At 43.4% G+C, this 25,531-nt stretch overlaps 1 protein-coding gene across 4 annotated transcripts in view; it reads left to right on the top strand.

The window, feature by feature from the left end:
- Ldb3 (LIM domain binding 3) overlaps positions 1 to 25,305 on the top strand; it is a 63,623-nt gene extending 38,318 nt beyond the window's left edge. For all 4 annotated transcript variants that reach the window (XM_027939893.2, XM_027939895.2, XM_027939892.2 and 1 more), the window contains 6 exons: positions 295 to 440; positions 7,031 to 7,475; positions 8,786 to 8,966; positions 9,570 to 9,690; positions 16,312 to 16,427; positions 22,187 to 25,305. In XM_027939893.2, the coding sequence (XP_027795694.2) occupies positions 295 to 440; positions 7,031 to 7,475; positions 8,786 to 8,966; positions 9,570 to 9,690; positions 16,312 to 16,427; positions 22,187 to 22,276 (1,099 nt within the window). In that variant the 3' untranslated portion in view covers positions 22,277 to 25,305. The remainder of the gene's footprint in view (positions 1 to 294; positions 441 to 7,030; positions 7,476 to 8,785; positions 8,967 to 9,569; positions 9,691 to 16,311; positions 16,428 to 22,186) is intronic.
- The last annotated feature ends 226 nt before the right edge of the window (positions 25,306 to 25,531 follow it).

Raw genomic sequence — 25,531 nt, 5'->3', positions numbered from 1 at the left:
CCAGGTGGTCAGAGGCCCCAGGGAGGTGAAGGTTTTCCAAGTGTCCTCTGGTCTAGTTGATGGCTTTCTCCCTCTCTCCAAAGACAGTAGCACTAGCTACAGGGAGCAGTTTTCTCCCCTTTAAGATTCCCCTGGCTTTTCTTTCACAGCCTCTGGTAGACATCTCTATCGGTTTTCCTCCTCATAGAGGATCCTAAAGATCAAGGAACCAACCTGCTATGGCTGCAGGCCCCAGGCTCCAGGACCCAGATAGGACTGTCCTTCTTGCTATAACACTTCCCCTCTTGGTTCCAGACCCCAGGCCTCTACCTGCAGCCCTGCAGCAGCTACCTCTCCAGCACCAACTGCCCATACGAGCTACAGTGAGGGTCCAGCTGCCCCTGCACCCAAGCCCCGAGTTGTCACCACTGCCAGCATCCGGCCTTCTGTCTACCAACCAGGTGAGAGGCAGAGTGGGAGGGGAGGTTGTCCAGCTTGGACAAGGACTCAAGGAATCAGAAGTGCAAAGACCAACCCTTGCTCAAAGGACCTAAGGTCTCTTCTCAGGGCGAAGGGATGTCCCTTGTTCCCTGGTGTATAGGATGTGCTGCCAGCATCCAGGCTCTGAGTTTAGTCACCATCCCCTCCTTCCTGTTGGATTCAGACTCTGAACGCCAGGAGGGCAGGGAAGAGGGATTTTTCTCCCTTACATGCCCCTGAGTTAGGCAGGGCACAGTGGAGATGCTCAGTAATGGCATAGAAAATGAAGGAACAAATAAATTCACGTACACTGGAAAGGAAGACACAAGCAGTGGACAGCAAAGAGGTTGTGAGCTTGTATTCTGTACTTCAGCAGCTGTGTACACAGTGCAAGGGTCCCAGGTGTTCCCAGAGTGATCCCTTGGTGCCCATTCTACAGATGGGTGAGACAGAATTTTAGGTGAGCACACACTGTCCTCTTAAAACAGTATGTTTTCAACATTTATCTTTATACTCATCTTGAATTTATGAAAAGCAGTAATGATTTTGCATTTACAATAACAATGCAAAAAAAGAAGGAACTTGAAACTTGAAAAAAAAGAAAAAAAACAATGCAAACATTTCTCTCTCCTCAAAATTATACATGTATGATTTTTTGATAGACTTTTTCTTAGTTTTAAGTTTATTGAAAAATTGAAGGTACTGAGATTTCCCACATTACCACCTGCCCCAACACATGAGCAGCTTCCCCCTTAATGTGGGTGGATCTCCGCTACCTGACACACACACACCATTTTTGCACATGGCAAACTGATGAAGGGAAGAACTTAAGGACTTGTTTTGGAAAGAATGAGAATAGGTCATTCTGAAGCAGAGGGAAGGAAGACAGAGAACGTTTTCTGTGTGTCATAAAAGAGTGTGAATTGACAGAGTGAATTGACAAAGCAGCCATAGGGTAAAGAAGAGTACCCACAGTCTAGACTCAGAAGTACATCCCAGTAAGGCACAAGAGACCCCATCCCAGTGAATTTTTCTCTGAGACTGGAGCATAAAGGAGGTAAGGCTGGGAGGTAAGCAAGGTCTTGCTTGGAATAGCTTGAATTTGGTGCGTGGGGCAGAGATGGCAGGCTCAGCTCTCAGTTAAAACAGAGCTTCCTCAGACAGCAGTGTTGGGTATGGGCGTGGATGCGCTTTAGCATCCTACTCTGGTAGACATCTCTATCGGTTTTCCTACTGCGAGCAAACTACCTCCTCTCTCAGGCCTAAACTTTTTCATTTGATTATTGGTAGTGACACTAGTACACCTCGTGTTTTAGGAATGAAATGCCGCCCCTCGCACGGTACCTGACAGAGGGACAGAAAACACCTAAGTTAAAACATCACTGGATGAAGGGACATTTTAGACTGGGCTGAAAGGGAGAAAAATCTCGGAGTGGGCAGAAGTGGCTGACCCTCAGCAGGTTGGGAACCATGGAGGGAACTTGGAAAGCAGTTTGGATGGGAATCGGAGGGTGGAGGTGAGGCCCTGTGCTGGTGCAAGGAGTGCATTTCCGTGGGGCCCTGGGCAGGCTCTTCTGGCACCTTCCGGGGCGGCCCCGCGCTGTAGCTCCCCAGTCCCGGCCGCTGGCTGTACCCCGCAGTCCCACCAGGGGGCGGCCGGGCTCCGGGAGCGAGCACTGGCGGGTCCGCCCCGCGTCCCTTTGCAGCGCCCTCCCGGGCTGGGGCCCAGGCAGGCTAGACGTGCCGGAGCCGCGGGCCTCCGCGCCGTTTCTAGGCGGTGCAGACGTTAACTCATTCCTGCCTGGAGGGGAGAAGACGGCTTTCTCCCACCTCCCTCTCCTGGGGAGGCCGGCCGCCGAGAGCGTTCCGGGGGCGGCTGGCAGGCGGCCCAAGGCGAAGCCGGGAGTGTGTGCCCGCGCGGCCCGCAGCGCGCGGCCGAGTCCCCGCCGTAGCTCCCCGCGGAGCCTCCTCCCGGCCGAGGGCGGCGTTCGCAGCCCGGATCTTATCGCTGGCGCCGAGGCTCGGCGTCCGCTCCCAAGAACACCTGGGGACTGGGAGGGGCGGGGGCGGCGGCGGCGCGGGAACCGGACCGGCCTCGCCGTGGGCGAATGGGACCGCGGGCCAGGGGACAGCCACATGGGCCCGCGGGCCGGGCGGCAACCGGTCGCTTGCGGAGAGCCGGGCCGGCCCGGAGTGACTCAGAAAACACCTTGTTTAATTACATAGTCCCCAGGCCGCCGAGTGCGATAGGGGCCTTTTGAACTTGCCAATTAGAGATGAAATATCACCTTCTAATTTGGACGGGCTCAATTCCCTCACGCAAAAATAGCAACAGCCCCGGGGTTCCGAGTTGAGATTTGGAGTCCCTCCTGGCATGTCGGGGGTGGCGAGGCGAGGCAGGCCACGAGGAACCCCCTGGTCCCAGCGAATAGGGGACCCGATGGGGGAGGGGAGCTGATGAGCCAAGCCACCACTGAGAGGAAGGGCCCTTCCCTGGTTCAGGGCAGCCTTGGTGAAGGAAGTAGGTCTCGATTTTAACCTCCCTCTGTTGTAAGGTTTTAGAAAGGAGGTTGGGGGCGGGGGGGGGGCGGTTCTAGGAATCTGGAAGGCCTTCCCGTGCGAGGAAGAGAATGTCTCCGCCAGGCACAGGGAATAGGGTTAGAATTGCTGAAGGGAGGGCTGGACTTAACTTGGAAAGGGTGTACTAAAGCATGTTTTGCTTTGTAGGGAGTGGTTAAGCGGGAATCTGCAGCGGGGTAGGGCTGCCAGAGCTCCAGTTTCAGCTAGGCAACTCGCTAGTTGGATGACCTTTAGGCCTTCTCTTAAGCTCTCCAAGCCTCAATTCCTCATCTGTAAAATGGACATGCAAATACTATCTGCTTCTTGCGTTGCATGAGGCATTACATGAAATAACATACTCAAAGGGCCTGGCATGTGGAAGCCATCAGTATTTAGTAGCCAGTATTTTTGATTAGGACAGCACCATACAAGAGGAAGAAATTTTTTGATAAGCATATATCTATATCTACATCTATATAGATACCTATATCTATATAGAAATATATTTTTTTTTTCAAGTAAAAAAAAGCAGGGGACTGAGGCTATAGCTCAGTTGTAGAGCCCTTCCCTAGAATGCTTGAATTCTGTGTTTAATCCCCAGTAAAAAAAAAAAAAAAAATTCTAGACAGTATCCTTGGGAGCTAAATCTTCCAATGTTTGATCACATTAGTCAATGTAAAGCTAGTGCCCTTGAATATTAGAGACAGTACTGCAATGAATTATAAAAAGTAAAAGAAAGCAGGTGAAAATAGTTTAAATATGTTTTATTTAACACTACATTCAGAATTTCTCACAGTTGGGCATATTGGTGCTTGCTTGTAGTCCAGCTACTCTGGAGGCTAAGGCAGGAGGATCATTTGAACCCAGTTCTAGGCTGGCTGGGCAACATAGCAAGACCGTGGCTAAGAAACAAAATAGAACAAAATTCCAGCATATATTCAGTATAAAATCATTATTAATGAGATACTTTATAAAGTATCTATTCTTTTACTGAGTTCAAAAATCTTGTACCATACTAGCACTTCCAATTTGGATAACCCCATTTCAGAGGCTCAGAGTCCACAAAAGTCTATGGGTTGGACAGCACAGGATTAGGGCTTTTGTTCTTTAATCCTTTTTAGCAGAGAACAGCACTTTACCAAAAAAAAAAAAAAAAAAAAAAAAAAAAAAAAGAGGGAGAGAACAAGAGAGAAATCAAACAGGGCCAACAGGGCCAGCCAGGCATGGTGGCTCAGGCCTGTAATCCCAGTGGCTCAGGAGGCTGAGACAGGAGGATTGTGAGTTCAAAGCCAGCCTCAGCAATGGCGAGGCACTAAGCAAGTCCGTGAGACCCTGTGTCTAAATAAAACACAAAATAGGGCTGGGGATGTAGCTCAGTGCCCAAGTGCCCCCTGAGTTCAATCCCTGGTACAAATAAATAAATAAATAAATAGGACCAGATTACCTCTCTCCGCTTTACTTCCTTGGTATTATTCTCCAAGTCACCCTTGCTTCTGGTATTTTGAGATCCTCTTCTCCAGGTACTAGGGAGCTATGCAAAGTTGGGGAAGGTAACAATACCTTGAATTTGGGCTTTACAAAATGTATGCATTATGTTACTCTTGTAGGTTACCACCATACCTTGGTGGCAGGGGTAACATAAATTCCACCACCAGTGAATAGGCTTAGTTCCAGGTTATCTGACTGACTGCAGAATGTCACATCTCCCTTCCCTCCTCCATCCTATAGTCTACGTGGGCTGGACTTTCCAGGTGACCACCAGGCTACAAGATAAACTGGCAATACCTCCTAACCCTAACACCAAGAGACCACCACCTTACCATCCTCATATTTAGTAACACACACACACACTGCCAGCAGGTTGGACACTTTGTTTCTTATTTTCTCTTAAACCTCATAATAATCCTGTGAAGTACTAAGAATTATTACTTTTTTTTTTCTTGGTGTGGAACTGGGGATTGAACCAGGGGCACTCTACCACTGAGCCACATCTCCAATGCATTTTATTTTATTTTGAGAAAGGGTCTCACTCAGTTGCCCAGGTTGGCCTGAACTCATGATCCTCCTTCCTCAGTCTCCCAGGTAGCTGGGGATCACAGGCATGCACCATTGCATCCAGCCATTATTATTGTTTTTAGATGAGGAAACTGAGGCCCAGAGAAGTTGGAAGAACTTGCCCAAAGATGCACAGTCAGGAAATAGTAGAGCTAGGACATGAAGCCAGGATGCTTTTTTTTTTTTTTTTTTTTCTCCTCCTTTTGGTGGTGCTGGGAATCACTCATGATTGATAAGAGCTCTACCACTGAGCTATACCCCTAGCCTGAAGCCAGGATCTTCATAGCTGTGCTATGTGCCAGAGCATGGGGTCTCCTCCACATTGGGAGTGATTCCACAGTGATATGGCACACTAAGATTTTCTGGAAATTAGACTTGTATTCTTTATAGAGGCAGCTTGAGGTATAGAAAGAAAGATTTTAGAGTTGCATGCTGCCACTTACTCTGCTTGAGTCCTACTGACTTTAAGTGTAAAGGGGGATAATTTAAGGATTCACTCCCACTCTGTGCTATATGCCTAATCCAGCCCCTTTGTAAGTGGGAGGAAGGTTCTGTATGGAGAAGCTTCTTCCATTGGAAGCCCACATCAATCTCAGTATGTCTCTAGGCAGGCCCTTCATACTCCATTATCACAAGCATGGTCCCTACCCACCCCCAGCAAGGATAGTATGTGCATTTTCCAGGTTTCTTAGCTCTGAAGGGCCAGTCATCTGGGAATAGAAGGGGCAAAGTTGAAAAGGCCACAGGTTACACAAGATAGCCCCAGGGCACCAGTTGAGAAAGAGAGACCAGAGATAGGAACAGGGTCTCAAGCCCAGCTGGGACCCAGTGGGTGCTTCCTAAGCACAGTTTATCCCAATTCAGGTTCAGCTCAGGAATGAAGAGGGAGGCTGCCCTGACATGTTTCCTGGGATTGGGGGAATGAAGCTGCTTTCCAGAGTAGCAGACTGGGCAGAGGTGAGGTTTTGGGAACCTCCCTTGCCAGAAGAAGAGGCCAGTTGGACCTAGCACAGGACACAGCTAGGTCTACCCTGGCTGGCCCCATAGCACAAGGCAGCAGAAAGTTGGGGCTTGAGAGCTCAGGGTGAGAGGGCTTTTGATAAGCAGCTGCAGTGCCCCTGCAGTGTTTCCGCCCTCAGTTAGTGTCAGGAGAGGATTCCAAAAGTAGGACAGCACATTCTCTTCCCCATGCTCAAATTTCCTTGGTAACTACTAGGGTATCACTCAAATGCTCTTAGTTTGCACCAAAGTGATGTGGGGAAGCCAGGTCCAAGTGAGCAGCTAGACCTGGGCTGCATGCATCATACCAAAATTGTCTGCTTAGGCTGACTCTTAGTGACTCCTTTAAGACTTCCATCAAACCAAAATGGAACCCCCCTCCCCAATACAAATCAAGCTAGGCTGTTTTTCAAAGAAAGTGATTTTGTAGCTAAACCTGAAACCTGAACTTGAAAACCCAGTTGCTGGGTCATCTGCTTTGCTAGGAAGGCTGGACTAGATCCAGGTACACCAAGCATGCTGGTTGAAACACATGCTGGAGTCAAATCATTGGTTGCAACTGAGAGCATTCCCAAGTCCAGGCTGAACTGACACACTCCCACCCTTGTCTTGGCCCAGGTACCCTCTACCCCTACTCCCCACCTTCAGTGGGGCTCAGGCAGCCAAGCTGTGGTGGAGCCCCACCCTGCACAGCTGCAACTATTTATAGTTACATCCTTTCCCAGCCCTGTCTAAGCTCCCCAGGGCTCTGCTGCGTTTGCTCACTCTTTATTTCCCTGGGATCCTTTGCTGAGAATTAAAATCTGGGGCATCAAGAAGTTCAGGAACATATTTTCCATAAAACACTGTACTGTTCTAATATTAAAGTCACCTTTTTCAGTTCTCTGGCTGGGGGAGCAGGAGAAGAAGGGGAAAGAAACACCTGACACATTTTTCTTTTGGTATTTTTGGTTTGCAGTGCCTGCATCTACCTACAGCCCATCCCCAGGGGCCAATTACACTCCAACTCCCTACACCCCCTCTCCTACCCCAGCCTATACCCCTTCACCTGCCCCTACTTACACCCCTTCACCTGCTCCCACCTATTCCCCCTCTCCTGCTCCAGCCTATACCCCTTCACCTGCCCCAAACTATAACCCCACACCCTCAGCGGCCTATAGTGGGGGCCCAGCAGAGTCTGCCAGCCGTCCCCCCTGGGTGACAGATGACAACTTCTCTCAGAAGTTTGCCCCTGGCAAGAGCACCACGTCTATTAGCAAGCAGACCCTGCCCCGGGGCGCCCCAGCATATACTCCGACAGGTCCTCAGATGACCCCCCTTGCCAGAGGTACCGTCCAGAGAGCTGAGCGCTTCCCAGCCAGCAGCCGAACTCCACTGTGTGGCCACTGCAACAACGTCATCAGGTATGGTCCACTGTGGTGCTGGAAGGGTGGGCACATAGGTGCTTATCCATGATCTAAGCCACGCAGTGAGGGGGATGGGAGGACAGGTGTAGGACAGACAAAAGCTAGCTACACTGCAGGGCAGCCTTCTAACCCTCTGGCCCACCAACTGGTCTGACTCTCTCTGAGCTTCAGCTTCCATACCTGTGTGACACCCACATCCCTGGGGAGTTGGGAGGATTCCATGAGGTAAGTGGGTGAAGCTCCCAGCTTGGTGTCTGGTGCCAGGAGCTTCCCCTTGGGCTAAGGCCGGGTCCTGGGAATTGCCAGTCTTGTTGTCAGTAGGTTTATTGGGCATGTTGCAAGCTGGCTGACAGTGCTGGTTTTGACCTAGCTTTTCTTTGGGGTTGCTTCTGGGTCTTGCCACAGACAGGCCTGTATTGCTCAGGGCATAGGTGGGCACTTGACTGAAATGAAATCAAATCACTTCAGGCTTAAAAGCCTGGGGTCACAGATGATGCTTGTTTGAACATATTATGTTAATATGTTTGTGATCTGAGCTTGCATATATGAAAAATACGCTCTTATATGTTTGTATATAGTATGTATGTATGTGTATATATATATATAAATATATATATATATATCTGTGTGTGTGCGTGTGTGTGTGTGTGTGTGCTTGGGATTGAACCCAGAGCCTTGTGCTACCATTAAACCACACACTCAACCCTCTTATTTAAAAATAAAGTATCATATACTTGGTAGAGAATAATTATAAAACATGGAAAAGGAAAAATAGAACATAAAAAAATTTCCTTATAGTCCCAGTGTTCTGACTACTAATCTGGAACTAGACTGTCATTTTGTGTCCTGGGTCTACCACTTCCTGGCCCTGCAGCCTTGAATGCATTACTTAACCTCTCTGTGCCTCAGTTTCCTTCCCCCAAATAGGCTTCATAATAGTTCCTACTTTACAGGATTAAAGATTATAAGTTAATAAATACAAAATTATTCTTGTATAGTGTCTGGCACAGAGTACTTAATAAATCTTAGCCATCAATAGCAGCATCATTGTTTTTCTTATAATTACTGTGTTCAACTGAATTCTGTCATGTGCTTACCCAGTTCCCTATGGTAGTTTCTCTTTATGGTAAGTGATGGGACAATGAACACCTTTCTGCATAGAGCTTTCTCTGAATTTTGTATTATTTCATTAGAACAGCCACAAAAGTGGGATTTATGGGCTAAATATATGAAGATTGTTGGGGTTCTTGAAATATTTGTTCCAAATTTTGAGGGTTTCTATTAGGTGCTGTTCTCTGCCTCCCCAGGGGTCCTTTTCTGGTAGCCATGGGCCGCTCCTGGCACCCGGAAGAGTTCAACTGTGCCTACTGCAAGACCTCCTTGGCAGATGTGTGCTTTGTGGAGGAGCAGAACAATGTTTACTGTGAGCGGTGTTATGAGCAGTTCTTTGCCCCACTCTGTGCCAAGTGCAACACCAAAATCATGGGGGTAAGTGAACTACATTCTTCTCCTCTGACTTGTCTTTTCTGCAGCCCTGATCAACCTCCTCTCCCTTCCCTAAGATAGTGAAGTCCCATTAGAAGCCAAGAAGTTGCTGCTAATAGAGAGAAAACAACTCCATTTCTGTCCTCAAAGGGAGTTGGTTTGCCACCAGTGAACCAGGGAGCAAATGAATTTGAAACAAGAGATGATTATATGTCTGTGCCACACAGCTTGAAGTGATGGGGGAACTTTGGCCAAGCAAGTTGTTGCTTCATAGCCCAGCCTTGCCAGCTCACCTGCATGTGGCCTTGACCCTTGATGCCCCTATGGTAAAGTGGCAGTAATAAGTAGGACCTCCCTCCCAGGCTTATGGGAAGATTAAGCATCACAGCTTATATAACAGTACGTAGAACGTGGAACCCAGCAAGCATTGGATACTAGGAATTCCCTCCTCTGCCTACCCTTGGTGTATCCAAGGCCTGCTTCCAGGCTCTTCTGCCCTGTTCCCTAATGGCTGCTTAGTCAGTGGCTGGGACCTGGTGATAAAGTTAAGCCTGGTTTCATTTCTCCCCTGGAACTTTCCATCCTGAGTCAATATTTTCCCCCCAGGAAGTGATGCATGCCCTGAGGCAGACATGGCACACCACCTGCTTTGTCTGTGCAGCCTGCAAGAAGCCTTTTGGGAACAGCCTCTTCCACATGGAAGATGGAGAGCCCTATTGTGAGAAAGGTAGGAAACTGGGATATAGAGCAAATGCAGAGCGATGCAAGCAAGCAGGCAGGAGCCAAGCGGGTCACTAACTCCTGCCTGTATCCCTACATATCTGGCCATCAAGATTCTTTTATTTCTGGAAGAAAGGTTTTTGATGTTTTTGGTTTTTGCTGTGCTTGGGATCAAACCCAGGGCCTGAAATATGCTAAGCAAGGGCTCCACCAGTGAGCTACATCCCCAGCTCTTGATTTTGGTTTGTTCTTAATGTCAAAATCATGCTAATATTACACAAAGAAAGTTAATTGAACTATTTCCCCTGCTCATTTGATTGTAGCCTTCCAAGGAAAGGGAGGCAGAGTCTATAGCTTATTTTACACATTTAGCATCTGATTGTTTCCTGCATCAAATGTATGAGTCACAAGTTGGCCTCATAATTGCTTGGGAAACCTTTCAGGTTGTTTTGACTTGGAGACCAGGTCTAGTCGGAAAAAAGCCTTAGGTCTGAACTTTGTCCTAGGTCCTATTCCTGATTCCACCTCAGGCTGGCTTTGAATCCTAAGTGAGTTACTAAAGCACTTTGAGCCTCACTGTCCCCATCTGTAAATCCCTACCTTACAGAGCTGTGAAGAGGATGAAACCAGAGAGGGTATAAATCACGGAATGTGGGAGTGTTCCTTTCCTCTGTGTCTACCATGCTTATAAGACTTTGATATTCTGTCAGTTTCCTTAAGTTCACTGGCTAAATTAGAGATTTTTGGGGTAGCCCTATAAGTTCTATATGATGTCTTGAAATGTGAAATGAATTATTTTAAATTGAAAAGACACAGCACTTTTAAGATACTCAAGATTCTGGCTACTGGCCTTTCACTCCCTCATTCTTTCATAGGCTGCTTCTTCAAGGAGAGACTTGGGGTGGGGTCCAACAAAGGGAAGTAGAGGTGAAAGTTAAGACAATAGCACCAGATTATCAGAAGAGGAAAAGGCAAGCATGCTGGTTATGAAGAATAACAGAGCTGCAGTTACTGGCTGGGTAGCCAGTTTGAGGGCAAAAAGAGAAACACAGTAAATTACTTTCAAATCAGAAAGGGGAACTCATTACAGTTACTCCAAGGAAAAAGCAAAACAAAATAAAACTTTTCCCCATGACAGTAAATTATAAAACAAACAAAAACTTCTTGGGTTCTTATGTTGCTGAATTCTCTTTCCTGCTCTAAAGTTAATTGAATGACTTTAAACCAACTTACTAAGTTGCTCTGTGTCTTGATTTCCACATCTGTAAAAGGGAGCCAATAATGTTAGTCATTCCCCCTCTTATATGGTGTTGATTGGTAATTACTGAAAATGCTGTTATACCTATGCAAATCGCTACTATTCATCAACTAACAACAATATAGTTTGGATAATTTGTGATAAGCCACAATTTATGTTTGAGACTTATAAAAGAATGATAGATTTCTACTATCCCTGCTACCCCTCTCCAAGCAACCTCCCAAAAAACAATTTTCAAAAATGTATTTTGAGTAAACAGTCCAGCAATGTGATGGTCTAGTATTAGGGAAGACAGCTAGGAAGCAGATTCCCTTCAGATCTAGTTGCCCTGAGAGACGCAGATGGGTTGCTTCGGGCTTGGTGTGAACCTGGAAGAAGGGCTTATCTTTTCTGAGTGTTTCCTCATCCACACTACCTGCTTCAGAGGCTGCTATAAGGATTAACTGAGATGATGCATGCAAAACTCTTAGCAAACCGCCTATCCACAGTAAGTGGGCAACATGAGTGGTCCTTGAAACAGCTTAGGAGACCCACAGCTCTCTATGGAACACAATTTAGAATCCACTTTCTGGGTTGGGGATGTAGCTCAGTGGTAGAATTACCTGGAATGCTTGAAGCCTTGGGTTCAATCCCTACCACCACCAAAACCAAAACAAGTTCCACTTAAGCAATAAGCAATAGATCAATTGTTGAAGGCAAGGCAGTAACACTAATTTTTATCTTAGAAAAAACACAATAAAATGAGTATGTTTTTTGAATATAATGAATGATTGATATTCTTAGGAACAAGGTAAAGAAAAGAGAAGTAGGTGATCTATCAGATAAAGCCAAGCTTGGTTGGTTAACCTGCCTCAGAATTGGGCCTCTCATGTGCCAGGCAAGTGCTCTATATCACTAAGCTACAACCCCAACCCTCTGGTCATCATTTTTTGTTAACAACTTGTAAGAAGACACAGAAAGGAGTCCTGTCAAATTTGCTGATTAAGCCAGAATGTCAGGTTCTAGACTCAGAAAGACTTCTGTTAGGCTGCAAAGATAAACTGAAAATTTTATCCAAAATATAAGTAAGACAGATTGGAAAGTCAACCCCCTCACATTTGAACCTGCACCTGAGTAGTTGCAAGTCTGGCAAAGCATCACAATCATGTAGGGAACCTTAAAAACTAGAGAGAAGATAAATTCCAGACCTACTCCAGACCTGCAGAAACAAAATCTTGTAGGATGTCCCGTTTGTGCTATTCTAATCTTCAGTTATGTTTAGGAATCAGAATTGTTTCTTTCTTTTTTTTATTGGTACCTGGGATTGAATTCAGGGGCACTCAACCACTGAGCCACATCCTCACACTATTTTGTATTTTATTTAGAGACAGAGTCTAACTGAGTTTTAGTTGCTTAGAGTCTCACAATTGCTGAGGCTGGCTTTGAACTCACAATTCTCCTGTCTCAGCCTCCCAAGCCACTGGGATTACAGGTGTGTGACACCATGCCTGGCCAGAACTGTTTCTTAAAGTGTGGTCTCAGGACCAGTGGCTTCAACATCATCTGAGAACTTGCTAGAAATAGAAATCTTTGAGTCCTACTCCCAATCTGTGAATCAGAAACTTGGAGTGTACAACTTGATGACCTGTGTTTTACCAAATCCTCCTTGTGATTCTAATGTTTGAGGACCATTGCTAGAGAAAAGTACTAAGTCCTTTTTCGACACAGAGCATTCCTAGTGTAATGGATGGAAATCTTTTTACAATAGCAGTAAGATCCATTAAATGCAAAGGTATTAATTCAACTTGGGACATAAAATAATTAGTCAAAGAAAATTATGAAGACTTAAAAGAAGAAATAAATGAGGAGCTAGATTATCTCCTGGATGGAAAGACCCATGCATGCACAAATTTAATTTGGAAATCATGACAATCTCCTTTTATAGAATATAAATGAGGAAAAATACCGATAAAAATGTGTTAGAATCAGATATGTGCTACCAAATTTTCAAACAAAGTGGCAATTCTCAAATCATTACAAAATCAAGTTTAAAATTTAAAAAATCATTCAGTAGGTAAGACTAGATATTTCAGAAATAGGCTCAAACTATTTTAAAAGCTTAATCTGTGAAAAACCTACAGGAGAGGGACTATTTAGTACATTAGCTTGAACCATTTCTTTGTTTTCTGTTCATCATTTATCTGTCAAATGTGTATTGAACATGTACTTTGAGCCGTCCCCACTAAAGCTACTGTGCATAGTCCAGCATGGCAGGTCTCTGCCCTCAAAAACCTCAAGCAAACCGAACATCATGGGATATGCTGTGATATACATGGACATTCAAGAATGATGGGCAGTTGTGCAGATGGATGGATGGATGGAAGGAAGGAAGGAGAGAAGGAAGGAAGGAAGATGGATGTGTAGATGAATGAAAGGATAAAGAAGGGAATTGCTCTAGAATGTCATCTAATCTCTCTTGGTGGAGGTGGGGCTTGAGAACTTCCCAGGATGAAGGCTTGACCCTAAAGATTACAGAGATTCAGGTAGAGAACATGGCGAGGTTTCCTAAAACTGGGACCTGTTTGATATAGAGACACAGAAGTTTAACAGAAAGAGCAGAGCACCTGGAAACTGACTGGGAGTGATGAGAAATATGTCAGAAGGCGAGTACAGGGCTTGGCTCAAGTGGAGATGGATTAGCCAATACCCCACACTAGTAAGCCGCTATTGGGCATAGAGTAAACCCTGAACCTGTGGCAACTTTCTAAAGGGAGCACAACCATGTTTGCTTAGCTCTGGTGAGGTGATACATTTCTGACTATTGAAGAGATTAAGTATTCTATCAGAGCCAAGACTGATGAATTGGGCTATACAAGAGCGTTTTCATGATAAAATATAATTAAGCAAAAGGAGAAGTCAGAGGTTAGAAAAAAATATGCAAGAGATAAGTAAAATTTATCAAAGCTCAATGGCAAATAGATAAGGAGTTGGAGACAGAATAAAGTCATGGAAGGAGGTTGAACTTTAGAGTCCATTAGGCCAGGTGCTGCTTGTTACAACTGATGTGATGGAACCTTTCCAGTTGTTTCCTTATGCTTAAATCAGGAACATTAACTTTTCACAAAACTGCCATGAGAATTAAACAAGAAATACAGTGGGCACTCAAATAACCATAGTTCTCTTTCCTCCTTTCATCGTTTATGAAGATTTACAAAATAAGAGCTAACATTTTTAGTGTTTGTGCCAAATACCTCACATATTATCTTATTTAATCTGTTCAACAACCCTATGAGTTTGGAACTGTAATTATTTCCATTATATAGATGAGAAAGTTGAGGTCCTGAGAAGTTAGGTGACTTGCCTCATGCTTAAACAATTCCTTAATAGAGCTGGGATTTGAACCCAGCTTGCTTTCTTCAGACTCCAGGTTTGTAACCCGAAAGGCACAGTGCCTCTCAGTCCATGATCTGAGATAATGAACAGACCTACTGTCCACAAAGAGATGAACAGAAAATCACTGCAAGAAAAAGCCAACTGTGGCAGAGCTGTGGACAGATAAGTAACACTTCTGAGTGGTAGAGGAGTTGAAGTCTCCATAAGGGGGATGAAGATTTTCTAGAAGACTCATGAAGAATTCTGCAACTGGTGTGGTAGAACTGCTGCCCCTGTGGCCCATGGAGGACAACTGCTGTGGCAGAGGCACTCAGGGCCTGATGGTGCCTTAGTCATGGGACTCTGGCTGGGCTCTTCATCTCTCTGAGGGGCTTTCACCTCATCCACAAAAACAAAACTAACACAGTAATAATTCAACTCTGACTCATTTTTTTTGTACTGTGGATTGAACCCAGGGGTGCTTTACCACTGAGTTATATCCCCAGTCATTTTGATTTTTTATTTTGAGACAAGGTCTTTCTAAGTTGCAGAGGGTTTTGCTAAATTGCTAAAGCTGGTCTCCAGCTTGAGTTCCTCCTGCCTTAGCCTTTCAAGTGGTTGGGATTACCACTGTGCCTGGCCCAAACTCACTTTTATAAGAAACCCACCTCTGCCATAATGAACCTATTCCTTCAATAATGACATTAATCTATTCATGAAAGCAGGGCCCTTATGCCCTAAACACCTCCTTCGTGGCCCTATCTCCCAATTCTATAGCATTGGGGATTCAGTTTTCAACACATGAACTTTGGGGAACACATTCAAACCTCAGAACATCTATATGAAAATGTCAAATAAGCTACAAGCATTATACAAATAATATTTAGTAGTATCATCTCATTTGCTGAGGGGGATGGGAAGGAGAACATGCTTTCCCTCAATAATATAGCTCAATTTTTTTTTCTATATTGGGGATTGAACTCAGGGTGCTCTATTACTGAGCCATATCTCAGCCCTTTTATTAAATTTTGAGACACAATTTGCTAACTGCAAGGCTGGCTTCAAATTTATGATCCTCTTGTCTCAGCGTATAGGTCACTGGGATTGCAGGTGCAACTGTGGACAGCTCAAAATATTTATCTATCTATCTATTTATTTATTTATTTATTCATTCATTCATTCTGGAGATTTAACCCAGGGGCACTTTACTACTGAGCTGCATCCCCAGTCCTTTTTGCTTTTTATTTTTTTTTAAATTTTTTTTTTATTTGAGTCAGGGTCTCGCTAAGTTGTTTAGGGCCTCGCTAAGTTGCTGAGTCTGGCCTCCAACTTGTGATTCTCCTATCTTAGCCTCCCAAGCCACTTGGATTACAGGAATGTGCCACTACACCTGGCTCAATTTTTTTTAAATTATAGATGGACACAATACCTTTATTTTATTTTATTTATTTATTTTTTAATGTGGTGGTGGGGATCAAACTCAGTGCCTCACACATGCTAGGCAAGCGCTCTACCACTGAGCCACAGTTTTCATAGTAGTAAAAATATGTTGTCAACACAATGCCCAGTGATGGAAGAATGGTCAAGTAAAGAACATTCTATAACTTAAAAAATCTTAACTTCATTATTCTGAAGTAAATAACTGTTGGGAAATGTGGATTTTTTTTTTCTTCCTGGTATTGGGACTGATCTGTTTGGGCTATCAGAGGTGACAGAGGCAGAAGAGACAATCACCCAGCAAAAAGTTGATGACAATTCCCAAAAGTGTTTGCAGATCAAACCAGCATAAGATAGTGAATAAGCCTGAGTCTCCACAACATCAAAGCAAATTACTGGAAAAGGAAAAAGAAATCAATCAAGAAACTAATATTTTATGTGATATGACAAGCTACCAATTAGGTTTCACCCACTTTCCCCAACCCACTGATTTGGGAGTTTTCCTCACCTTCTGCATATGTGGCCAGATTGCTCCTTCCTGCCTTCCTGGGTTCCTGGTCCTCACTCTGCCTTTCATTTCAGACTACGTCAACCTGTTCAGCACCAAGTGTCATGGTTGTGATTTCCCCGTGGAAGCTGGTGACAAGTTTATTGAAGCCCTGGGGCATACCTGGCATGACACCTGCTTCATTTGTGCGGTACGTATTTAGCCCTGGGTTCCAATGATCTGGGGTCCTGACTATCAGAAAGGAGTACATGAAGGCTAGGTGACCAACCACCAATCTCCCTTGCAACTCCAGCATTCTGATGTTTTGATTATTTTTAAAATTTTTTCTTTATAGTTATAGATGGACAGCATACCTTTATTTTATTTATTATTTTTAATATGGTACTGAGGATTGAACACAGTGCCTCACACATGCTAGGCAAGTGCTCTGCCACTGAGCTATGGCTCCAACCCTGTATGGATTATTTTTAAAAGTTGGCAGATACCGTAATGCCTTGATATGCCATGGTTGAACAAAGTTTTATTACTATTGATTATTTACAAACCAGTGTGGCTTTGTTACTTTCCACTTCACAAAGGGCAACAGAGTGCCCTAGGATTTGGAAACCAGTAGCTTGTCCCACCAGTAATGCTTTTTCCATCAGTGAGGGGCCAGCAAATGAGGTTTGAACTTAAAGGGACAGATGGCTTCTTAAGCTTATATGTTGCTTCAGTTATGATGAAGTGATTTGAGGGTTTTCCCTGAAATTTTCACCATGAACACCAGATTGGAGCTTATTGACTAGTCCTATGGAAAGCTGAGATAAGGTTTCTCTTAATAGAACCTTTAGAAAGCAGGACTGAGTCATCATTTTATTTTCCTAAGTGGTCCTGTTCTTGATATACAGCTGCCTGTAGATAAGCCTTAGATTAACTATTAACAGTGTATGATTTATTTCTGCCGAACAGCTGGGTCATTTTACTATGAGACTGACATTTTCCTTTAAAGGGCTTTGGTTCGAGGTGGGCACATGATGCTGAGCCTACAAATGTTTAGACCCTGAAGATGGAGATAGGAAATAATCATCCCTTACAAAGCCCTGTAATATCAATTTATAATTGAACTTACTTTATTTGAGAAAAGAATGTGCTACCATAAATAAAAAACAAAACCAGAGTTCTTCAAGGTAGATCTTGGGAATGTATGAAATATCCATGCAGTTTAAACTTGAATAATCTCTTAGAGCTATAAGAGAACTATAAGACTGCTCAGTGGATTTGATCAAAGACATTCAGTAGATCTTGTCCTTTGAAGAATAAGCATGGAGATTGTTAGGCCTTCCTGTAAACTAGCCCTGTGTATCACTCACTGCCCCCTTGATATATCACAAGATAATCTCTTGTGATACAGAACAATCCTAGTCATGAATTTTACTGCCATAAGCTCCTATTTTTTACTTCAAGACCTCTACTATTTGTGGGATGCATTGTATTCGCCCTGTGTATTACTTTGTTAGAGCTGCCATAATAAACCAATGATTTAAACAACAGAAATGTATTCTTTCACAGTCCAGGAGGCCAGAAGTCCAAAATCAAAGTGCAGAGAGGTGGCCACGCCCTCTCTCCTAGCTTCTGGTGGTTGCCACAATTATTGCATTTCTTGGTTTGCAGCTACTCTCTGCCCCCAAGGCTGTGTCTGAATCTTTACATGTATATGTATCTGACTCTGTAAGTTCTCCTCTTCATATATAGACATAGATCATATTGGACTAAGGGCCTATTTCAGTATGACCTCAATTTACATCTGAATTGTGTCCACAAAGACTATTTCCAAATAAGGTTGCTGCTGCATCCATGTGCTGGGAAGGCTGGAGGTACTGGGAATAGGACTTCAACATATAAATTTGTTTTATTTTGTTCAAGACATGGTTTCCCTATGTTGCCCAGCCGGGCCTCCATCTCCTGCCCCAGCTTCCCAAGTAACTGACACTACAGGCATGTACTACTGTGCCCAGCTTCAACATATGAATTCTGAGGGACACAATTCAACTCTTTAACACTCTCATTTTCCAGCTCTTTGAATAGATTCTTCAGTTGTCTTTTAAGGTCCTCTAAATACCTCAGGGCTTCCCTTTCTAAAAAGGACAATGGGTTGTCTCCTGCAGAGCTATGGTTCAGCCCAGACATAGCACAGGACTCTCTGACCCTTACTTTCAACCCATGACTTGTCTGATCCTGAGACACTGCTTGCAAGTTTGGCTACCTAACTTTTAGAAGGATCCAAAAGACTTGGAGAAATTTCAGGAAGACAGTGGCACAGAAGGACTCTTATCCAAAGGCAGAATGATGAGAGGGCTGTGTTGCATGGAAAGGGAACCATGGCAAGGTGATCAAGGGTCGGCTCCCTCAAGCCACAATAGCACAGGTCCTAGAAACCAGAAGAAGATACAAGGCTTGAGGTGTTTCAGGCTGGTGTTATAAATGAGTTGTAGAGAATTAAACCTAGTCAGATGTGAGAGACCTATGAATCTGTCCAGTGGATTTGATCAAAGAAATTGAGTAGATCCATCCTTTAAAGAATAAGCAAGGAGATTGTTAGGCCTTCCTGTAAACTAGCCCTCTGTGTCACTCACTGCCCCCTTGAGATGTTGCAAAGAGGAACATGGTTTTGATCTCTGGAAGGAAATCTTTTGATCAGAAAACTTGCAGGGTTTTTTTTGTTTTGTTTTTTTTTTTTTTTTTTTTTTTTGTTTGTTTGTTTTTGTTTTTTTCCTGTGCTGGGGATCAAACAGAGGGCTTTGTGCATGCTAGGTAGGTGCTTTACCACTGAGCCAAACCCTAACCTAGATTAGGGGGTAGTCTTCTTTCTATCACATTACATTCTCAAATGACTTTTAATGAACATGTATTTTCCTATAGCTTAAAAAGAAACTATTAAGAAAGAAGATCCAGACTAGTTCTTCCATTGATGTGTTGTTTTCTTAGATCTCAGGATACCACATTCAGACAAATTCAGTTGACCAAACGTTCCCTGAGTTTGGAGAATACAAGAATATCCCAGAGCAAGTCTTCACCTTTATATAATCTAGAATCTTGAAATGGAGAATGAAGCTAACACACACAAGCAATTAAAGTACAGAACAAGACAATAATCTCTAAAATCCAAAGCATATGAAATGAAATCTGGGAGCTAAGAAGGTGGATCAGGGTGAGATTAAGCTCCAGTTTGGCTTTGGCCCTTGAGTTCCAAAGGAAGGGATTTGGTCCTACCTTAGTGAGGGAAAATTCTTATTGGTCCCTCTTTTCCTCTAAGTCTAATTGGTTTCTAGTCCCTTCCCACTGGTGTGGATATCAGGAGGATGTGGGAAGTGGTGTAACTTTTGGAGGTAATCTTGAAGCTGCCACAAATGGTCTATTTCACTGTCTTCACTCTGCTGGGACTATGATCAGCACTGTCCATGGCCACTACTCCTCCACAGCGAGATCTGATGCCAGCTGACTCTGAGCCTTGGGGTTGGACCCTCCCTGCTGTCTCCCTGCTCTGGGCGGTCTGATGGCCTCCTCCACCATGATGTGACCTTGCACCAAGAAGGCACTGAGCACAACTCACTATTTGTGTTCTAGCCCTGAGACCCATTTTATTCATCAGCCACCTGTGAGACTGTGTTTCTCTTTGTTCCTCAGTCTTCAGTCCCCCAACACCCTCCCACCTGATTCATCCTGAAACTCTCACAAACGACCAGCATTGTCCCAGAACAGCCAGAGCTGTGAGGTATCAACTCACTCTAGAGCTGCTTTTATATCTCCCCTGAAACACATTCTCATGAGTTAGACCTTATATGTTCATCTTCTTGGTCTTGTTTGCAAGTTGTCACCAGCAACTTGAGGCATCCATGAGAACCTGGTTTATTAGTCAATTTTGCATTACTATAACCAATACCCAAGGTAGACCAACTTTATAAAGTATGGAGGTTTATTTAGCTCATGGCTTTTGAGATTCAAGGGCAGAGTACTGGCATTGTCTCAGCACTGGTGAGGTCTGTCTTGTAAAAACTAAGGTCCTAAGAGGAATATTTTAATCCCTTTCAAGGGCAAGCCCCAAACTGATCTAAAAACCTGCCATAAGATTCTACCTCTTAAAGGTCTCACCTCTTAATATCTTCACACCAAAGGCCAAGCTTCCAACATATGAATCTTTAGGAAACAAACAAACCAAACCATGGTACCTGGTTACACTCATCATTGCTGCTTTGACTAGTGACGTTATCAGATATTTTTTCAGCTTATTGGTTTCCATGGCCCATTGGCAGCCATATACAACCCCAGGTATAATCTCCCCAGTGAGGATATCATTGTGCCCCTTTCCTCTCCAACTCTCCTGGAATGAAGAGATGCTCACTGACTCAAGCTCAGCTCAGAAAGATGATTTCTGTATCCTTATGTGTGGGGTTTGCATGATTTCCCTCTCTATCCCCATCTGTATACAGAGACCCCTGCAGTTCTAATGTCAGAGTCCTAGATGTGGCCCTCAACTGTTCTCCCCAGTAGGGATGCTCAGAGTCTTCTATAAGGCTGGGGCCATCCTTAGAACATCCTGGAACATCCCAGTCAATGTGACCTCCTAGTCAATGCTGACATATTATCCTTCTGGGGGCAGGCTACATATTAGTATTCCAACAAACTTAGAAGGAAAATCTGCAAGCTCAGAACAATTCCAAGTAAACATAGCCCCTCTCTGCTATGAGGTGTGGGGAAAATTAGCTAGAAACTGGGTCCTTACAGCCCTGGGCATGATTCCCAGCTCTCCAGTTGACTAGGTCTCTGACTTAAGCAAGACATTTCTGCTCTTTGAGCCCATTTTTCAATTGTGAAATGGGGGAAAGGGGTACCTCACCCATGAAGTTTGGGTGACAATTAAATGAGACCATGTATATATAGAGTTTAACATCCTGCTTCACCCATGACAGCCTCAACAAAGATTAATTAGTTCCCTTCCTTCTAGAATGTCTCCAGTCTCAAACTCAATTCATATATTGTCATCATGGGAATACATAATTTTTTTCTGCTTTTTTTCCTGGTATTTTTCTCTACATACACCCTTCCTTATTTGATTTATCTTTTTTTCATGGTGAATATTCCATTGGAAAAATAGACCATAAACATTTGTTTAATCATCTCCCTATTAAGAGAAAATTTAATAGTTTTAGGTTTCTAGTTGAGCATACACTGCTTTCTTATTCTGTGCAGTTGTTTCTGCAATATTAAATTCTCCAGGGTGGCATTACTGGGTTACAGGGTAGGCACATCTTTTGGCTCTTATTCAATGTTGCTACACCCCCTGTAGAACATCAAGCTGATTTATGTGTCCCTAGCAATCTTTAAGGTCTATTCCCTTTTGGTATTGCTGATTTTTCATTGATTACTCCTCCTACTCCCACCCCAATTTTTGGCTAATGTCATGTAAGGTTAAGGATGAAAAGTCATGGAAGTTTTTTGTCTTACTTATTTTGCTACATTACTAGGTGTCCAGTGGTATCTCAGGAAGTTTATAATTTTTTATTGATGAGGGTAATCTTTTCTGATGTGTTTGTTAGTTTATTAATAGTATTTGCTTAGATGTTGCTCCTCTCTGTGGGTACCAACTTTTGAACTTGTATTGGTTCCTTATACACTTTGGATAGCATAAATTGGACATCTTCAACACATATATTCTATATCCCATTAAGTTTAATTAATCTAATTTAAGTTTTATTCCATGTTCTTCTTTGGAAGTCTTCATTTTTATATAGTTCGTCTTATGTACTCTGCTTCAGTAATTAAGAATTCATAGTGGGGAGAAACAGGCAACAGCTTGTTCCCCCAGCTGCATATGACATTGCTTTCTTAAAGGGGTGACTGAAATCTGTTCCTGCCCCCTCCACCATGTTGGCTACAAGGCCCCATCTCACATTGGTCTGTTCTCTGTCCCAGGTCTGCCATGTGAATCTGGAAGGGCAGCCGTTCTACTCCAAGAAGGACAAGCCCCTGTGCAAGAAGCATGCACATGCCATCAATGTGTAGGGAGCCAAGGGCGTCTGGTGCAGACGAGGCCCCAGGCTGCTCCTGCTGCTGACAATGAAGGATTCGAGGAGGCTGATATTTCTTTTGGGGGGAAAGGGGGGAAGAGAGGAAGCAATTGAGCTCTTTTGAAGTATAATTTTAGTCTTTTCTTCTGTACACATATCGTGTATTTGCATAGTTCAGACTAGAAGCCAAATGAAGATTCTAAACCAAGCTAGTAATTAATCCAAGACTGGAATTGCACTTCAAACGTTTAAGACAGGATTCCAAGAACTCAAAAGTGAAAAATGAAAAGCAGCTTTCCCAAAGTGATACACCTCCCTGCTGTCATCGGAGCAGGGACAGAGCTCAGAGCAGTCATGGAGAATCCGAAGCATTCTGTGTTCTGTAGAGCTCCTCTGGCAAACAAAACGAAGTGCCAAACAGTGCTTGCTGCAGGGTATTTTTAGAGCCATAACTGAGAGCTTGTTAGCTAAGACCAATTGGGCTTTCCTCGCCAAAAAAGGAAGTGTTATTCCATTACTAGCGTCATGGAGCTACCTCTGCACATCAGACTTCAGGCCATGAACAAACTTGAAATGTCTAAAAGGAGCCCAGATGTCGGAAGAGGTGTCTTCTGGGAGCCACTGGGCGGTTGACAAGGCTCCAGGAAGAGCTCTGGTTCATGCTGCTAACAGCCAAGGAAGGATGGGCCCTTCAGCTTCCCTCTTTCAGTTTGAAATATCCCATGTCCCTGGAAGGCTTAGCTCCTTTTTGAATTGTGAAGGAGAAGTGGAATTGGGTTTTTCCAGTTTAGCTTTGTAGTGTATGAGAGGAGAGTTTAAAAGATTCTGGGTTGCGTTTGACCCTTGTTTTGCTTTAAGAGGTTCCTAAGCATGAGTGTCCTCTGCATGTATTTCACTCCCTATCTGCAACTGCTCACTTATAATGTCTTCCTCAGCACCCCTACCCCCCACACAGGCTCCATGGCCTGTGGAAAGAAAAGACAGTGTCTGACACAGGATGGCAGAATAGGCTAACACGCCCAAACTGTGAGTGGGGAAGAGGAACCTTACTTTCTGCCAACCTCAGTAAGAACGCATGAGCTGGCAGGATCTTCAGGTCTGCACCATCCTTTTCATACATATATTCCTTTAAATGCAGCACACTGATTATGTACAGTCATCTTGATGGCTGGAAGGAAAAGAAGGATGTTTTGCTGTTTTGGCCAATATTTTCAGAATGTATAAGGTGTATTGATCTAGCAGTTATTTAAGTATTTATTGGAATAGACTTGAGCCTTTAATTTCTTTGTAATATAGGTGATAGTTGGAGTTAAGTAATCATTACTTAAAGCTGTTTGGCAATAAAATGAGAAGCTTTGTTTCTGAGGTTGGAGACCAAATGCTCTCTTTCCTTTTTAGGAAACACTATTAAGATATTCATAGAATATGGCATTGAAGCAAGCAGTTTGCATGGATGTTTTGGACTGGAGCACAATATTTAGGCATTTTTCCTATTCTCTGCTAATGTCTCCTCACTCTTGTGTTGAATTTTCTCTTTGCACGTTTGAAATGTTTTACAGGAATACATTAGGACTTTTTTTCTGCTGAGAACTTCCAGGGGACTGCCGTTCTACCAGAGTGTGTCTCTTCTCCCCGAGGGACAATGAAACAGCTGGCCATGTCCCTAGCGGAAGCCCATACTTTGTCCAAGTGCGAGGCCATCGGCCCTTCCTGGCACCATTAGGGAGGAACATAAATGTGCTCCTACCAGAGGGCACTTTTTTTATTTTGATGCAGTAAAGAAAGTAAACACAAAGCACCAAGGAGAGTAAATTTTGCTGGAACAGCCTGGAAATTTTTCAGGAGATGCAAACAAGTACCTTGGAGTATTCTGTTATTCTTGGAAAGTTCAAATATACAGGGACAAGAAGCTTGCTACTACATAGAAAGGCTCTAAGCAGGGTTTTTGTCCAAAAAATCATCTACTAAGTGATCAGAAACTGTTCTGGAGGAAAGAAAAACATTTTAGAGTTTCTAAAATCTCTTTTTAAAGGTTTTATGCAAGTGTTCATTAAAAATTGTGTGATCAACCAGGTGTGGTGGTACATGCCTGTAATCCCAGCTACCTGGGAAGCTGAGGCAGGAGAATCATAAGTTTAAGGCTAACCTGGGCAATTTAGACCCTGTATTAAAATAAAAAATTAAATGGTTGGGGATTTAGCTCAGTGATAGAGTGCTCCTGGATTCAATCCCCAGTACTAGGGGGAAAAAAGAAAAAAGGGAAATATGGAAATATCTTAAAGGACAGTTTTACCTTAGTCCTCTATTGAAAAATTTCCCCCACATTTCAGAGCTCAGGATCCTGAGACTCTTATTTGCCAAAAAATAAGCAAACAAGCAATAAAACGTTTTTAAGGGTTGAGGGATATAGCCCAGTGATAGAGTGCTTTGCTAGCATGTGCCGGGCCCTGGGTTTGATGCTCAGCACCACAAAACAAAACCAAAAACCAAACACAACCACCACCAAAAACAAACAAACAAAACAAACAAACCTTAAAGATAGCAGGAAAAGGAGGTAGTATTGAGTGTGGTTCACCTGTTTTCTGCGAGTCTGGCGTAGTGTCAAGATTAAGACGGTGTAGTTCAAGTTAATATCATGGGTGTCCTACAACACCAAACATAACTTTTAATAGTTCATGGTAAGGAGCACACTGAATCTATAGTTCTTGACTGCTTTATATGACATTAATTTAACACTGATAAACATTAACTTTTTGTAAAGGAGTGACTTTGTTCTGCAGTGTTTGTGTTAGGAATCTAGCTTTTATAATGTTAACTTTTCAACATATGATACCTTTCCTATTTTTTGTGTGTGTTTTCTTTCCCTGGGAGTGGGGGCGGGTAAGATTTCAGAAGTGGAATGTAACATGTTAGAGGTGTGCACAAAACTATTTTGCATGGTTTTTGTTCATTTGTTTTTTGTTTTTGTTTTTGTTTGTTTTTTGGCCCGTGTGAATTCTACTTTTTAGTAAAATAAAACTCAAAAAAGGATGTGCAAATAACATATTTTTCTGTGTATAGTTTTTTCATGTAACACCAAAAGTAGTTTACTTCTAGATGGCCATAAATAACAGTCTGAGACAAAACTAAGCTTCCTAAGAACAAGAAATATAGTTCACTTCTTCTATTGCTCAATAGAAGTTTAATCATCTTATTTTAACAGAAAGATTTATATGTAATACAAACATCTTGCATAAAGGAATTTACCAGG

The sequence above is a fragment of the Marmota flaviventris genome, chromosome 4 (genome assembly GCF_047511675.1).
Source record: "Marmota flaviventris isolate mMarFla1 chromosome 4, mMarFla1.hap1, whole genome shotgun sequence".
NCBI classification, from domain to species: Eukaryota; Metazoa; Chordata; class Mammalia; order Rodentia; family Sciuridae; genus Marmota; species Marmota flaviventris.
Note: the sequence above shows the minus strand (reverse complement) of the source record. Positions and strands in the feature narration are given on the sequence as shown.